This window comes from Nyctereutes procyonoides, unplaced genomic scaffold (assembly GCF_905146905.1).
Source record: "Nyctereutes procyonoides isolate TBG_1078 unplaced genomic scaffold, NYPRO_anot_genome, whole genome shotgun sequence".
NCBI classification, from domain to species: domain Eukaryota; kingdom Metazoa; phylum Chordata; class Mammalia; order Carnivora; family Canidae; genus Nyctereutes; species Nyctereutes procyonoides.
In genome coordinates, this window is record NW_026575142.1 from 2,244,529 (window position 1) to 2,262,008 (window position 17,480).

The following is a 17,480-nucleotide window of genomic DNA, read 5'->3' on the forward strand; positions in this document are numbered from 1 at the left end:
AGACTTTGTACCTGCCGGGAGGCACCTCGACGTCTGTTCTAGCTCCCATCATATAGACGTGGGTGGCCGTTCCATCCCCGCCGGGCAAAGCACTGAGGGCCCAGTCATCTCTACCTCGTCCTAGTTCCAAGAGCAGAGGATTTCTAAAGGGCTTATTATAATCTGCAGAGTGAAAAATTCGTATTCTTAACTATCACATATATATATATTTTTTAAGATGTTATTTATTTATGCATGAGAGACACAGAGAGAGAGGCAGAGACACAGGCAGAGGGAGAAGCAGGCCCAATGCAGGACGCGATCCCAGCACCCCAGGGTCACGGCCTGAGCTGAAGGCGGCACTAAACGGGCCACCCTGGGATCCCCTACTATCACGTATTTTAATTGATATTAAACACTGCTCCACTCTAAATAGCACTGGAAGTTCAGATTAGCTGCTTCATACGTTAGTATTAAACAATTTCCTAAATAAATAAATAAATAAATAAATAAATAAATAAAATAATTTTCTTGCTCGTGATTATTAATGAGAGTTAAACTGATTAATTTGGGGAGTAGTAAATCATAGCTTTGCTGCTCAAAGTCCAAAAACTAATGCACAAATACATTAGAAATTATACTCTGACAAGTACTTATTTTACGAAGAGATGTCCCTAAATGCAAATATCTGGAACACACCAATTCATTTAAATACAGAAAGCAGATAGATACTTTGCAGTATGTTCAAAGTGTTGAAGAAATAGAACCCCCTTAACGATACTGAGCATATTTTGATAAGTTAATTTCTATCATTTCCAAAAACAGGAGAGCAAGCAAGGGTGGAACAGGTCACCGGATCCAGTTAGCCGGTGATTCCAAGACACCTGCGACTTCTCATCAACTCCTGGGCATAGTTAGTCCATCAGGAAAAACAAACCATCCACGCGTCCATCCTGCTTCTGTGTCTGTTATAGAGCAGCGGACAAGGTGGGTGGGAATAAAACCATGGATGCTGGATGTATTTTATCTCAGAAAATCCAAAGGATATGGAATTCGACAACATCCCTGGAGTTCTTGCCCCAGGGATGAGCCAGGGCCCTCACGGCGGGAGCTCCGCTTTGAGTCTGGGCATTTCCCCAGCTTCCAACTAACTGGTCCCCTAAAGCCAGCGAACATTCAGGTCCATACACACGAACTGGTATTGCCGTCGCTGAGTAAGCGTCCTAAAGGTCGGCAGAGCTAACAAGTCAATGAAAATGACGTCGTTCTTGATTCCTATTTCTTTACTGAACGGAAACAAACCTGAACCAAGTACAATCACTGATCGTGCTAATGCATACTGGCCTCTCAATTATTTTGGTTAGAAAAGCTCCTTTGGAAAAGAAGTACACGAGATAGAAATCAAGTTCTACTCCCGTAGATTTAAGATTTCATAAATTAAGATTTAAATCTTAATCTGTTTAAGACATAGAACCTTAACATGGAGATCTCTATTTAAGGTTTTTGTATTTATTTATTTGACAGAGAGCGCGAGCACAGCAGCAAGGGGAGCAGTAGGTGCAGAGGGAGGGGAGGCAGCCCCCCCCCAAGCAGGGCGCGTGATGCAGGACTGGACCCCAGGGCCCAGGATCCTGCCCTGAGCGCTGCAATGCTACCAGGCCTCAGCAAGCCTGGGCGTGGGTGCAGCGGGACCCACCAGGCCTGGGACACTCTGGGTGCCTGGATCCCAGTGGCATGAGACATGGTGGCAGGGACACAAAGCGATTACCTCATCCTGACACAGGTGACCCGATGTGGAAGGAATCCCCTCCCGGGAATCACAGGGCGCCCAGGAGCTCTGCAGGCCTGGGACCTGGGACCTGGGACGCCAAGGCGTGGGGATGCTGCTCACGGGGATATTGCTCGCAGGGTGCTGCCTTCAAGAGGCATCTCCCACGCTCTTTGAAGCCCACAGCAGCCCTGAGAGCTTCCGACGCACTGCCATACAACACCTAGCTTTCAAAGTTCCAGAATTTTCCAGGTAAATACTATGAGGCATACCTCTCCCCGAGCTGATGGAAAGCACCGTACCCACTTCCCAGGCAAGGCCACAGGGCGCAAAGGAAATTAAGACGCATGACACTAAGCCACAGGGATGGGCACGACAGGGCAGCTGACCCAGTTCGCCGGTTGCTGGAGGAGAACCCAGGTCAGTATTCTGAAGGTAAACCTAGGTCAGTACTCTGAAGGAGCAGCCAGGTCAGTACTCTGAAGTAGCACCCAGGTCAGTACTCTGGAGGTGCACCCAGGTCAGTACTCTGTAGTAGCACCCAGGTCAGTACTCTGGAGGAGCACCCAGGTCAGTACTCTGGAGGAGCACTCAGGTCAGTACTCTGAAGTAGCACCCAGGTCAGTACTCTGGAGGAGCACTCAGGTCAGTACTCTGAAGTAGCACCCAGGTCAGTACTCTGGAGGAGCACCCAGGTCAGTACTCTGGAGGAGAACCCAGGTCAGTACTCACACACAGAGCTTTGTTCCAAAAACCCTACTGGGTCGTTCCTCCTCGGCCACATTAGAAACATTACAAAACCTGCACCGACGCAAACTGAGCTCCAATTCAGCACAGAGGCACGTGCTTCGCAACCAGTAGCCAAGACCAAGCAAGAGCTCCCTTGGGAAACCCTTGGGTCACTAAGGTCCTGGAAGGAGTCGGGATTGCCCCGCCCCGGGTGATTAGGGGAATTCGAGCAGTAGCTGTCTCTCCCTGCGGGCCAGGGCTGGCCCGGGAAGGCGGCCGGCTGGAACCTTCCACGGCCACATGCAGGGGATGGTCACGGAGCCGATTCGCGTGCCAAAAACACAAAGTAGTACAGTTAGGGTGCGTCCACCTCAAGGCCGTCAGTCCTCCCCACCCCGGCCCCCCATTGCCTGCACAGTGGGGCTGGCTGCACGTGCGGGGAGACAGCGGCGCGGGGGCTCCCAGGCGGCACTTCTAAAGGCTCCTCTGCTGACCCGTACATCCGACGGCCTCCAAACCCGGAAGGCCACAACATGGGTCAGTGAAGTGTACAAACATTTCACACCACGAATCTCTCTCTCTCCAGAAGCTTCTTCTGCATGCAGAAGACATTCACAAAGATTCGAGGAGGTGCCCTGTGTCTGTGCCTCACGCGGAGAATTGGAAACGGGGCTCGTTATTTTCTCCAGCTCCCCTCGCCCCCCCAGCAGGCCGCCTGCCTCAGGGGCCGTCGGAGTGGGCAGGATACGGTTTCCAGCTACCACCGGCGCCCAAGTTAATCCTCCCCCCTGGTCTCTCGGTATTTATTTCTAACAAACGCTGGTTCCGGTGGGGAGATCCGAGCTGCCACGTGCACCGGCGGAGCCACCGGGCGGCCCCCAGCCCTGGTCCCTCTGCCCACCGCTCTCCAAAGACGGCGTTGTACAAGGTAATGAGAAAATAGACACTTTTTTTTAACACGGTGATTATTTTAATCCCATATTCAACTCCCTCTCCCCCACCTCTAACTGCTCAGCAACACGGACATACAGAGCACAGGAACCTTGAGACTGAGGGTACCCAGGATACGCAGCCCTGTCAACGCTCAGCTCCTCTACGACGCCCCGACGAGGCTGTCACACACCGGTCACTTTTCTGAGTTTTCCCCTTGACAAGGCCCGTCGTTCTTCACGTAACACGTCCAGAGTATCAGAAGCACCAAAAGGAGTCGAGGAATTAACTCAAGCTCCCTGCCAGGTATTTGGAGGTGTGTTAATACCTCCTGGGTCAGAGGAGGATTGGAAGTGCCCTCGGGTGGACTGGCGACAGGACGCACTCAGAGGAGGATAAACAGGAAAGTAGCTAAAGATCTAAACCTCATGACGTCTCCTTACACATATTTCTGTCTAACATTTCTTTACTTTTACGTCATCCCCCGCTGACCCCCGGGACGGAATTTCACAAGCTAACCCAGCAGCACACACTTGATGCCGGCAGTTGTGTGTGTTCACTTTACTCACTTGTTCAGCCAACTGAGCCGAGCCTTGGCACAACCCGCGCTCTTCCAAGCACTTGGAACACAGATAACCGGACGGACCGTGAGCAGGGCGCAGGCCCCGAGGGGCTCCCAATGTTCCAGGAGGAGGAGGCGGGCCCGCAGGACAGGCTGCAGGTAGCGAGGGCCCCGGGAAAGAAGCCACGCAAAGGGGCGGGCGGGCTCCTAGGTAGCGGCGCTGCTCAGGAAGGGCGACTTCGCCACAGTGACACCCAGCACGCCCGGGGACGTCAAGCCTCGGAATTCCAGGCAGAGAAAATGGCAGGTGCAAAGGCCCCGCTCGCAAATGGACCACACGGAGCCCGTGTGCTGTGGCTGTTCCGGACTGAGACCAGGTCAGAGACGGAGGGGGGTGCACAGGGAGGGTCTACACCTCGGGGCCTGGCATCTGGTGTGAAGGGAAAGGGCAGCCCCTGGAGGGCCGTGAGTGATCCTATGTCCCGTTTCTCAAAAGGTCATCAGCTGTGAGGGAACCACGGGACAAAGGTTGCAGAGGAACATCTTCACTCGTTTATTGGTCGTATCTCCCTATAGGACTCATCGATGGACACCGCAGGGACCAGAACCCCAATCAACTGAATGGCTCCCTTGTCTGCCCCTGGCTCTGGGGAGTTCGTGGTTCAGGGAAGAGCCCAAGTCACAGTAGGTCACTCCGCAGGCTCTAATGGGATCTACTAGAGAGTGATCCCTTTATTCGGGTTGAGCTAATACGTAAATAAGACAAACACTGGGACGCCTGGGTGGCTCGCGGTTGAGCGTCTGCCTTGGGCCCAGGGCGTGACCCTGGAGACCCAGAATCGGGTCCCCCATCCGGCTCCCTGCATGGAGCCTTCTTCTCCCTCTGCCTGTGTCTCTGCCTCTTTCTCTCTCTTCCTCTGCCTCTTTTATGAATAAATACATCTTTAAAAAATAAAAATAAAAATAAGACAAACATTGCCAGGCTGTGGAACAAGAACGTTTTCCAGAAACATTTTCACAGGTGTTTTGATCTGCAGCTCGGTGCCACGGTTCTCCCGCGGTCGCAGTTTCTCATGACTCGCATCTGCACACAGGCCCACGGGGTCAGACCCGGGGTCACGGATTACAGTTCCTGGGGGAGGCCGGGTCAACACGGGGTCGCTCGGGGGCGCGGGTGCCCGGCTGGGGCGCCCCACGCTGGGGCTGGGCCTCCTGAGCACGCTCTGGGGTCCTGGGGTCGGGGTGGGCATCCCCGGGGGGGCTCCGGGCCTGCAGCCCGCGGGGGGGGGGGAGGCTGGGTCACCTGGGGGTCACCTGGGGGGGCTGAGCTCGACCCTGCAGGCGGACGGGCGGACTCCATCCCCTCCAGCCCACTACCAGCACCTTGCGCAGGGCCAGGCAGCAGGATGTTTGCACGAAAAGACACGTGGGAGCGCGGGTCACCGTGCGGGAGCCGGGCGCACGCGCACCTGCCCAGCCTGCTGCAGCCCTGATGCTCCCTCTTCCTCCTCCCTCCGCGGGCAGGCGGCCTGGGCGGGCCCCTGCTGCCCCGCAGCCCGCCCCCGCCCCAGAGCCCCGGCACCTGCGCGCTCCGCGCCGCCAGCAGGGGACCAGCAGGGGACCAGCAGGGGACGGCCCGCGGGGCCCCGACCGCACTGAGGGACGCGGCCTCGCCCCCGCCCCGCCCCGCCCCCGCCCTCCATCACCCGGGCTGTTCCACCGTGTCTCACGGCGTGTCCGTGGAAGGAGGCCTGCGAACCGACGTGCAGCCTCCCGGGAGGGAAGGAGGATGCCAACGGCCCCGCGGGGGGCGCGCACCGGGCGGGCCGTGCAGGGGGGGCGCGGGGGGGCGAGGCGAGGCGAGGCGGGCCGGGATCCCCCCTCCCCTCCCCCCTCCCCCCTCCCCCGGAGGCGCCTACCTGCGGCGGGCGCGGTGGGCGAGGGCGCCGGGGGCCCCGGCCGGTCCCGCGCGGCCTCCTCCCGCTGCCGCTGCCGCTGCCGCTGCTGCTGGATGAGGCTGAGGTCGGAGCGGCCGAGCTCGGCGCGGGCGGCCGCGGGGACCAGGCGCGCGCTCAGCAGCACCGCGGCCAGGCCCAGCAGCACCGCCCCGGGCACGCGCCGGCCGAGCCCCGCCATGGCCGACAGCCCGCGGGCCGCGGGGGCATATTGCGGGCTCCGGCGGCGGGGCCCGGGCTGCGCGCTCCCGCTCCCGCTCCCGCTCCCGCCCCAGCTCCCGCTCCCCGCTCCCCGCTCCCCGCTCCCCGCTCCCCGCTGCCTCGCTCCCTCGCGCTCGCGCTCGCGCAGCCTGCGGCACACAGCCTCGCTGGGAGGAGGAGGAGGAGGAGGAGGAGGAGGAGGGGCGAGGAGGGGCGAGGAGGGGCGAGGAGGGCGGGGAGGGGACGGGAGAAGACAGACGAGGGGTGGAGGGGAGGGTCTGCAAGAAGACGGACGGGTCCCAGGAAGGAGGGGCGGGGCCCGCGGGAGGAGGGGAGAAGGGGGGGTCTGGGAGGAGGGGAGAGGAGGGAGGGGCGCTGGAGAAGAGGGTCTGCAGGAAGAGGGAGGGGCCCGCGGGAGGAGGGGCGGGGCCCGCGGGAGGCGGAGGAGCCCGCGGGAGGGGGGGAGGGGTCCGCAGGAGGAGGGGAGAGGAGGGGTCTGGGAGGAGGGGAGAGGAGGGCGGGGCGCTGAAGGAGATGGTCTGCAGGTAGAGGGAGGGGTCCGGGGAGGAGGGGGCGGGGCTTGCGGGAGGAGGGGCGGGGCCCGCGGGAGGAGGGGAGAGGTCCGCGGGAAGGGGGGAGGTGTCCGCAGGAGGAGGGGAGAGGAGGGCGGGGCGCTGAAGGAGATGGTCTGCAGGTAGAGGGAGGGGTCCGGGGAGGAGGGGGCGGGGCCCGCGGGAGGAGGGGAGAGGTCCGCGGGAAGGGGGGAGGTGTCCGCAGGAGGAGGGGAGAGGAGGGCGGGGCGCTGAAGGAGATGGTCTGCAGGTAGAGGGAGGGAGGGGTCCGGGGAGGAGGGGCGGGGCTTGCGGGAGGAGCGGCGGGGCCCGGGGCGAAGGGCGGGGCCCGCGGGGGAGGGGAGGGGTCGGGTCCGCAGCGCGGCCCAGGGGTGCGCGGGTGGGGCGGGGCGGGGCGCTGAGAAGGGAGAGCCCCGGGGGAGGGGGAGGGGAGGGGGAGGGGGCCGCCCCGGGGGCGCGGACGCGAGCGGGGCCGCGGGGCCCCGGGGCCGGGCAGGTGGCGGCGGCGGCGGCGGCGGCGGCGGCGGCGGAGGGCGGGCGCCCGGGCGAGCGGCGAGCGGCGAGCGGCGAGTGGCGAGCTCGGCTGCAGGCGGCAGGTGCCTCCACGGGAGCGGCACGTCGGGAAGGGAAGACGGACGAAGGCGCGCGGGGCGACGGCGCGGAGTTGCCGGGGGAGACGGGAGGCGGGAGGGCCCGCGAGGCGGCTCCAGGCCGCGGGCGCACAGGTGCTGGGGCGCCGGCGGCCACCCCGGGGTCAGGTGGGCGCGCTTGTGCAGCCGGGCGCGGGGGGGGGTCGCCTGGACGCTGCCCCGCCCCCCGTAAGGTCAGCCGTGGTCGGTGACAGCTCGTCGTGCACCCTCGGGGCTCAGGTGGCCCATTTCCCTGATTGGATCGTCCCTTTGAACGCTCAGCGTCTTTCTGCAGGTAGCTCCGGATACTGACTCCCTGGGAAAAAACCCAAACAGTTGTCAGTAGTGACCATGTCCGCTGTGCTGCAGGGTATGAACCTACAGGACCGCAAAGGAAGCAACACCAGCTGCGGGAGCCACGGGCATCTGCGTCCCCCCACCCACCCCCCTGTACCCTCAGAGCAGACCCCACGGGGAGCTCGCAGCGTCCTACCACGTGGGCCCCGAGGAGCAGAGCGGCTGCGGCCTGCCGGACCCTGCCGCAAGTGCCGCCACCTCACCTCTCTGCACCGCTGGAAACGTTTACGTGAGTTTGCATTGCTTGTTAGTGATTTTTAGACAAAAAGGAATTACGTGAGCTTCATAGGTTTGGGGAAATATGCCCAGGTGAGGCCCCTCACACTGAACAGCACTGCAGGCCCCTGGCTCCGCCTCGCTTCTGTGGCCAAGAGCTCGCGGGTGGGAGGCTGAGTGCACAGGGCCCTCGTGGGCCCACCAAGCTGTTTCCGTTGCATTTTCTTCCCCGTTGCCTCTGCTCCTGGAGGGAGGAAGGGGGAATGGAGACCGCTCCAGGAACCTGCGGGGCAGACCAGAAGGAAGGGAATGCGGCCAGGATTTCTGTCCTCTGCCTCCGAGTCTTCTGGAGTATGTTAGAAACTGACCTTCTGATTCCATGGCCCCAGTCGAGGGTGGACATCAAGTCTTTCGACACTATGGACCGCTGATTCCATGGCCCCAGTCGAGGGTGGACATCAAGTCTTTCGACACTATGGACCGTTTAAACAAATAAGCTTTATTTATCAAGATGGTTTTCAGATGATTTTTAAATGCAACATTACTCATAGAGCTTAGGCCTAATTTCAGTGCAATATGCAAAAGCCGTATTATCTGATGCAACCAGAGCCAGTAGTGAATCCAAAATAAGAGACCAAAGAAATAAATATATATTAAATATGTTTTTTTTAAGATTTTATTTATTTATCCATGATAGAGAGAGAGAGAAAGAGAGAAAGAGACACAGGCAGAGGGAGAAACAGGTTCCATGCTGGGACTTGATCCCGGGTCACCAGGATCAGGGCCTGGGCCGAAGGCAGGCGCTTAAACCAATGAGCCACCTAGGCTGCCCCTTAAATATGTTTTAAACTGCTTATTTCACCTTAAAGTAGGCAAATGGACATTTATTTACCAAACTTCTAATGTAGGACCAAGGTTTATTTTTAAGTATCTAGCCACAGCCTAGGGTTTGAAGTCATAAAGCACAATCATAATACACCTCTGCGATTTGCAGTTTAATAGAAAGAGTTCTTAAAGCCTCTTGACAAGCAATCCGAGGGCTGAATCTATTGAAAGTTTTTCCCAAAATTTTACAATTTTCTCACCCACTTAATATTAAACTTTGCTTTCATAGAAAAATACACTGTTCAAATTTATATTTCATCCATTCCTTAAAATACATAGAACTGGCAAAAACGACGGACTTTCGGCACACACACAAAGCGACCGGGGCGAGCAAAACCGAGCAAGCATTCAGGAAGGTGTGTCCTGCTAACCGCCTGTGCGTTACCCGCCAGCCAGCGTGTTTTACAAAGGAATGGCGGGTGCCAGCACCATCACGCAGCAAAGCACACCACCGTGTATATATTATGTAATCGTTCTGCCCTCCCTGAGATCTACTGGTACCTCCCAACTGCTCTTGGCACTAGGTCCATAATCCCTGATAGACTTAGAAAGCCATTTGCAATCTGTCCACTAACTACCCAGGCTCACACACACACACACACACACACACACACACACACACAGAGCTCGAGAGAGAGCTCGAGAGAGAGAGATAGAGGAATTGTTTTATCACCTTAAACTAGACTTATATGATTTGCCCCTGGACCTTCACATATTGGCTTTTTGTGCCTGAAACTCCAGTCCTCACCTCTTTAATTGATAAACTCCCAGAGAGCCTGAAGGATTAGTTTACACCACATTAACAAAATGAAGAACAAAAATCATACAATCATCTTAGTAGATGCTTTAGAAAAAGCATCTGACAAAATTCAACATCCTTTCATAATAAGAAAAAAACCTCTCAACAAATTAGATATTGAAGAAATGGACCTCGATATGATAAGGGCATATATGACAAGCCCACAGCTAATATCATATTCAATAGTGAAAGCTATTTTCCTCCAAGATTAGGAACAAAACAAATATGCCCAATCTCACCATTTTTAATAAATATAGTACTGGGGGGGATCCCTGGGTGGCTCAGCGGTTTAGTGCCTGGATCAGCCCAGGGTGTGATCCTGGAGTCCCGGGATCGAGTCCCGCATCAGGCTCCCTACATGGAGCCTGCTTCTCCCTCTGCCTATGTCTCTGTCTCTCTCTGTCTCTGTATGTGTGTCTCATGAATAAATAAATAAAATCTTTTAAAAAATTAAAAATAAAATAAATAAATATAGTTCTGGAAGTTCTAGCCAAAGCAATTAGATAAGAAAAGGAAATAAAAACCAAGCCAGAGAGGAAGAATAAAGTTATTTGCAGATGACATGAACTTACATATAGAAAGTCCTGAAGACTCCATTAAAACTGTTTGAACTATTAAATAAATTTAGGAAAGTTGTAGGATACAAGATTAACATAACAAAAATCAGTTGCACTTCTATACACTAATAATGCACTATTCAAAAAAAGAAATCAAGAAAACAATTACATTTACAATAGCCTCAAAAACAAAAGCAAACAAACAAACAAAAAACCTTAGGAATAAATTTAACCAATGAGGGGAAAGATCTGTACACTGAAAACAGTAAAACATTGGTGAAAAAAAATTAAGACACAAAACTGATGGCTAGATATCCATTGTTCATGGATTGAAAAAAAATAATATTGTTTAAATGTCCATACTCCCTTCAGCCATCTGCAGATTCAATGCAATACCTAATGAAAATTCTAGTGGCATTTTTCACAGAAATAGAAAAAATAATCCTATAATTCATATGGAACCCCAAAAGAATATGAATTAGCCAAAGCAATCTTGAGAAGAAAAAAAAAAAAAAACCTGGAGACATCACACTACTGGATTTCAAAATATGCTATGAAGCTATAGTAGACCAAACAGTGTGGTTCTGGTGTGAAAACACACTGGGCAAAGGCAACAGAATAAGGAGCCCATAAATAAATCCAAACATTCTTCAATAAATGGTAATGGGAAAACCAGTTATCCACATACAGAATAATGAAATTAGACCCTATCTCAGTCTATAAACAAACAAACAAACAACTCAAAATGGGTTAAAGACAGGGCACCTGGGTAGTTCAGTCAATTAAGCATCTGCCTTCAGCTCAGGTCATGATCCTGGGGTCCTGGGATGGAGCCCCGCATTGGGCTTCCTGCTCAGCGGGGAGTCTGCTGGTCCCTCTCCCTCTGCTCCTCCCTGCCATTCATGCTCACTCTCTCTGTCTCCCTCTCTCTCTCTCAAATAAATAAATAAATAAATAAATAGCCAAAATGTGTTAAAGACTTAATTACACTACTGAAACTATAAGACTACTGGAAGAAAACATAGGGGACGACTTCTTGATATCACTTTTGTCAATGGTTTATTGGACATGACACCAAAAGCACCAGCATTAGAAGCAAAAAACAAGTGAGACTACATCAAACCAAAAATCTTCTCCATGGCAAAGAAAACAATCACTGGAGTGAAGAGACAACCTATAGCATGGGAGAAAATATTTGCAAACCACACATCTTCTAAAGGGCTAATATCCAAAATGTGTGAGGAATTTAAACAATAGCAAGAAAATAATCCAATTTAAAAATGGGCAAATAAAATAGCCCAAAAATTGACTATGCAGAAATTGTCAATTAATTTATGACAAGAGACAGGAATATGCAATGAGGAAAGGACAGTCTCTTTAATAAATGGTGCTGGAAAGGCTGAACAGCCACATACAAAATAATGAAATGACTGTTATTTGACACTATATAAAAAAAACTAAAAATGGATTAAAGAGAGGAGGGGCAAGTGGCTGGCTCAGTTGGTGGAGCATGCGACTCTTGATCTCACGGTTGTGATTTTGAGCCCCATGGTTCGTGTAGAGAGTACTTAAAAATAAAACATATATATATAAAAAAAAAGATTGAAGACTTGAGTATAAGACTAAAACTCCTAGAAGAAAACCTAGGCAATAAGTTCCTTGACATGCACCTTGACAGTGAGTTTTTGACTTCTGAAAATCAAAAGTCTTGTGAAGTTTTGCTTCTGACTCCAAAAGCAAAGGCAACAAAAGCAAAAATTACAAAAAATGTAAGTACATCAAATTATAAAGCTTCCACACAGCAAAGGAAACCATCAGCAAAATGAAAAGGCAATCTACGGAACAGGAGAAAATATTCATGAATAACATATCCAATAAGGAGTTAATACCCAAAATATATAAAGAACTCACACAAATCAGTAGCAAAAAAATCCAAACAGTACGATTTAAACGTGGGCAGAGGCTGTGAACATTTTACAAAGAAGACAGGCTGACGGCCAACGGGCGCGTGAAGAGGCTCACCGTCACTGATCATCAGGGAGACGAGAGCCAAAACCATGGCGAGCCGTCACTTCATACCTGGTAGAATGGCTTTTCCCAAAAAGACAAGAAATAATACGTGTTGGCAGGATGTGGAGAAAAGGGAACCCTTGGGCACCGTTGGTGGGAATGTAAATTGGTGCAGCCACTCTGGAAAACAGTGTGGAGGGTCCTCGAAAAACAAGACAAAACAAAACAAAAATAGAAATACCATAAGAATCTAGCAATTCTTCTTCTGGATATTTACCCAAAGAAAATGAAAACACAAATTGGAAAAGACGACCGCACTTCCAGGTTCTTCGCAGCACTGTTTCAATCGCTAAGATACGGAAACAATGTAAGTGTCCTTCAATAGATGGATGGACAAAGAAAATGTGTTACACACACACATACACATGAAGTACAATACTATTTAACCATAAAAAAAGAATGAAATCTTGCCGTTAGTGACAACATGGATGGACTTTGAGGGTGTTATGCTAAACGAAAGAAGTCAGACAGGAAGTCGTGTTTATGTGGAATTATGCAGGAACAACAACAGGGCGAGCTCCTCGGTACAGGGAGTGGGTTGGTGGTTGCCTGAGTCAGGGGATGGAGGTGGGAAGAATGGGTGAAGGGGCCAAAAGTTCCAAACTTCCAGTTACAGCATAAATAAGCTGTGGGAGTGTGCTGTAGCATGGTGCCCGTAGCGCAATTCTGCGTTGCGTATCTGAAGGTTGCTAAGGGAGTCGATCTTTACATGCATACGTGTATATGAAACGTATATAGCGACTGCTCATGCTGACGGCCACTACCTAGACCTAGTGAGATGATCATTTTGCAATATATGCAAATATCCAATCATTATGTCGTACATCTGCAGCTAATAAATATAATGCTAAATGTCAAGTATACCTTAATTAAAAAAAAAAAAGAAAACACAGAACTCTCCAGATTGATCTACAGAATCAACGCCATCCTTATCAGAACCCAAGATGACTTCTCTGGAGAGACTGGCAAGCCGATTCTAAAGTTCCCGGGAGATTGCAGGGGACCCCCTTACAGCTGCGACGACAAGCAGCGGCTGGGCTCACCGGCATCCCTGCTGCCCGCAGAAGGCCCAGATGGGCCCAGCTGCAAAGCGTTTGCCTGAACCGAGGAGACGCGTCTTCCAGGACCAGCCCCGCAGGACGTCTGACCCGAGAGTGCGCGCCTAGGAGAGAGGAGCAGGGCAAGGCTGGGGGGCCCTGAGAGGCCTGAGCGGGCGATGGGCAGCGCAGCCCCCACCTGCCAGGAGCCTCACTCGGGCTTTGGGATCCAACCGGTGCCTTTCAGGGTTGGGGTTTATGGAATTCACGGATGGATGAAGAGCAGCCAAGCCCGAGGCAACACCTGGGAGCAGTGGGACGGGGTCCCCAGCAGTGCTCTGAGCGAGGCAGTGAGCAGGGGTGGGGGGCACAGTGCATGAGCAGGTATGCTACAGCCCCCTGGGGCACCAGCTACAGCAGCTGCGGTGGCTCACAGAGCACTCCAAGCACCCGGAGCACCCTGAGCACCATGAGCACCACCAGCACCCTCAGCACCCCGAGCACCACAAGCACCGTGAGCACCACGAGCTCCACAAGTACCATGAGCACCCTGAGCACCACCAGCACCCTCAGCACCCTGAGCACCACCAGCACCACGAGCACCCCAAGCCCCACGAGCACCACAAGCACCCCGAGCACCATGAGCAACACCAGCACCCCATGCACCCTGAGCACCACAAGCACCCTGAGCACCCCGAGTACCATGAGCTCCACAAGCACCCTGAACTCCATTAGCACTCTGAGCACCCCGAGCACCATGAGCACCATGAGCCCCACGAGCACCCCAAGCACTCCAAGCTCTATGAGCACCCCAAGCACCACGAGCACCACCAGCACCCAAGCACCCCGAGCACCATGAGCACCACGAGCTCCACGAGTACCATGAGCACCCTGAGCACCACAAGCACCCCAAGCACCACACAGACGTGACGAGACAGGATAGCGCACCCAGTGACCCAGTGCCACAGTCGCCTGGGCTCGGGGGCTGCCAGATGCCCTGGGGTGGGGGGCATTAAACTGACGACGCTGGTAATCAGCCATCCCTGAAACTCTGGCTGTCTCTGCTCTGCTGCGGCCGCTCGTCTGACCGTGAGCCAGCCCATCCGAGTTCGAGAACCGACCGACCGACCGCTGGCGAGCATCGGCCAAGGTGGTCGGTTGCTTGCCCAGTTAGGACCATCCACATCCTGGACACAGGGACGGTTTAGGATTATTAGCTGAAGGGGATCGTGTGATTGGAGCAATTACTGAATCTGAGGTGTAGAGGCTTCGTCAGGGAACGGGCCAGCAAGTCCTTGGGTGGCCGCCCGCGCCTGGGTGACCTGCTGTGCACGGGAGAGCGGGCGCCGTCTCCACGGCATCGCGGGTGGCCCTGTGCGTGCAGGCCTGCCCAAGCCACTCCTGTGTTTCTGGGCCTAAATTACATACATTCATTAAATAAGTATAAATTTTAAAAGAGAGAGAGAGAGAACTCGGCAGACCGGGGCTTTACGACCTGGGAAATTCTCAGCATCTCCGGGGTGAGAGGACACCAGAGTGAAGAGGTTCCCCGTCAGGAAGTCGGCTGTGGAGGGGACACGGAGAGCCCAGAAAATTTTCTTTGAAGAGACTTAAATGTGTGACTCGCAGATCCCCTCACACATCCCAAAGGAAGCCCCAGGTAGAGACGGGATGGTTGCGGCAAGGCCCGCGGGGCAGCCTCCGGGGTGGTGGGTGAATCTGCCCGACACACGCGGGACGCCCACAAGGTTCCTGCAGGTCCGTTACCAGCAGAAGCACCGTCTAAGAAGGACAGGGCACAACCTGGAAGAGCACCCCGGCCCCCACACCGGCCGAAATAAGTCAGAAACACCCCTTAACTGCAGACATGTGCTACGTGTCATGGTGGGAGCTGGGGGGGCAGGTAAGGAAAACTCAGATGGTGGAACCCGGAACCCTGAGCCACAGGGAGTTGTCGCGGTCTCTGAAACCAGGTGGAGTTTCCCCAGCTGGACTCTGAAGGTGCTTGGGGCCAGTGACTTCTTTTTTTTTTTCCCCCCTTCTACTTTTTTATTCCTTTTTTTGAACCAGAACATCTAAAATTATCATATGCCCCCCTCCCCCACCAAGGTGGTATGTTGGGAGCAGAGGACCCTGTTTCTTTAGTTTCAGGGTCCCCACAGAGAGCGAATCCCAGGAAGGCCTCGCTCACACCTAACTCAGACGATGATGAGATTTGGGGCATTGGCCCTGATGAGTCGAGGAGGGATTGGGGACCTTGAGTCGATGCTGTGATGGCTTGACTTTTGGGGACTTTGGCGCGAGTTTCCTGAATTTTATATGAGACTGAAGTGAATCTCTGAGGGCCAGAGGGGACTGTGGACCTAATGCAGCACCCCCCCACCCCCCCACACACGGAAAGGTGTCCTTGACCTCAGCCCCTGGCTCCCGAGGTCACGTTACCCTTCACCACAAAAGGACCTCACGGTAACGGAAGACTAATGTATCATCTAGGCCGCGATAAAATAATGGGGCTCATGCAGTGACCGAGCCTGAAGGGATCTAGGAGAGGGTGTGGAGCGGATACGGTGAAGAACTGGATTTGGGGGATTGAGGGTGAGAAGAGGAGACCATGTCTGCAGGCTGGGCCCACCGCGTTCCCAAGCCTGTGGCTGAATCACGGCTGCTTGTCGTGCAGGCACTTTCGGGCTCCCCTTGAGTGGCCAGGGCTGTCTGGTGGGAATGGGGTGAAATTAGTTACCACTGTGTCACCTCTGTCACCTGGGGGTCACCGAGTACCTGTGAGCTGAGGAAGGGCTCCCGAGGTCGCTTGGTGCTAGTAATGTACCAGCACAGGTGGCAAGTACTTGGCTTTGGTGTAAGCGGTAAAGGTTCAAGTCGAAGCCGATGCTGATGTCACCGTGAAGGACGTTTGCTTGTTCTTTAATAACCTCTTCCCTTTCATTTCCTCACTGACGTGTCCTGAGAAACTCAAAACCATCCACCTGCCTGCCAGCTACGCGATGATATTCCTGAATCTTGAAGGCCACCGCATGGTTCCCGCTGGACCCCAGTGGTGCTCAGGGGGTCCCCTGTTGCCGCGGCTGCTGCTCAGGCCCCGCGGCCCCCCTACGAGGGCATGTCCAGGGCCAGGGGGACGGAAGTGAGCTTAGGACACTGGCCCGGGCCTGGGGGTGGCACAGACCCTGGCTCCAGAGGCCCTTGGAGGTGGGGGGAGGGGGGCGAGTGTCCTGTCCAGGCTCCGCTGAGCCTCCAGAATGGCTCGGTTGCTGCATTTACGGCCCCCAGCCCCCTTCCGGTCTGCAGTCACCCCATTTCTCTCTCCTGCCTCCTTTCTTTCCCGCCCAGACTGACCCATGGTTGAGGCTGTTCATCCCGTGACCCGCACCTGCTGCAGGGAATCCGGGGTTCCTGAGACTCACGGGCTCTTCCTTGTCTTCTGTGCACTTGGAACCCCCTCCCATGAGTGTGATGCCAGACTTTGCATGTTTTTGAGTCCTAAGGTTCCCACCAGAGTCCTTTACTCCCTTCCAGTCTCTCCTGAAGTGCCCATCATTTTCCATCTTCCTAGAGTCACCAACATAGTGGTCACGGTGACGTGAAGCCACGTGTGCTACGGTGTGTGCGGGGCCCTACTGACTCCCCGTCGAGCTCAGAGTACGGTCGCCCAGTCTCCCCATGTGCACCGACACCCATGTGCACTGTGAGTGGCCGTGGCCGCCCATGGCAGCAAGGGGCTCCCACAGCAGGACCCGGCGTTACGGCCTGCTCTCCGGCCCGGGGCGGACACGGTGGTGGCAGCGCTTGCCCTCGGCGCGGCCTCCCCGCGGCCTCCCGGGTGACCCTCTGTCCCCGGCCTGTCCCCCGGCGGCCACTAGCTGGACGCCCCGCTCTGCTCCCCCACCTCCCACAGCCGGTTCCTCCGGGGCTCCTTGGAGTCTCGCTGCAGGACCAGGGTCAGAACAGGGTCGGCGGAGGCGTCCCTCCCGCCCACAGGGCGGCCCCTTCCCTTCGTCGTTCCCACCGGGCGGCAGGCCCGTCACTCCAGGACACCAGGGCCCCTGGGCCCGTGCCCTCCAGCGACACCAAGCAACTCCGGGCGAGAGGGCGCTGCCCTCGCAGTAAGGCTCACATCCCCTCCAGTTTCTGCCAGCTTTGGGTGACCTGTTTCCGAAAAGGCTTTCTGTCCTCCCTTATTTTGTTCATCGCTCGCCACTGTCACCTGATAAAAGCG

At 54.8% G+C, this 17,480-nt stretch overlaps 1 protein-coding gene across 1 annotated transcript in view; it reads right to left on the reverse strand.

Annotated features, from left to right (window-relative positions):
- Positions 1 to 6,104, reverse strand: part of FAM171B (family with sequence similarity 171 member B) — a 59,698-nt gene extending 53,594 nt beyond the window's left edge. The window contains exon 1 of the mRNA XM_055308550.1: positions 5,888 to 6,104. Coding sequence (XP_055164525.1) covers positions 5,888 to 6,104 — 217 coding nt within the window. The remainder of the gene's footprint in view (positions 1 to 5,887) is intronic.
- Between the last annotated feature and the right edge of the window lie 11,376 nt (positions 6,105 to 17,480).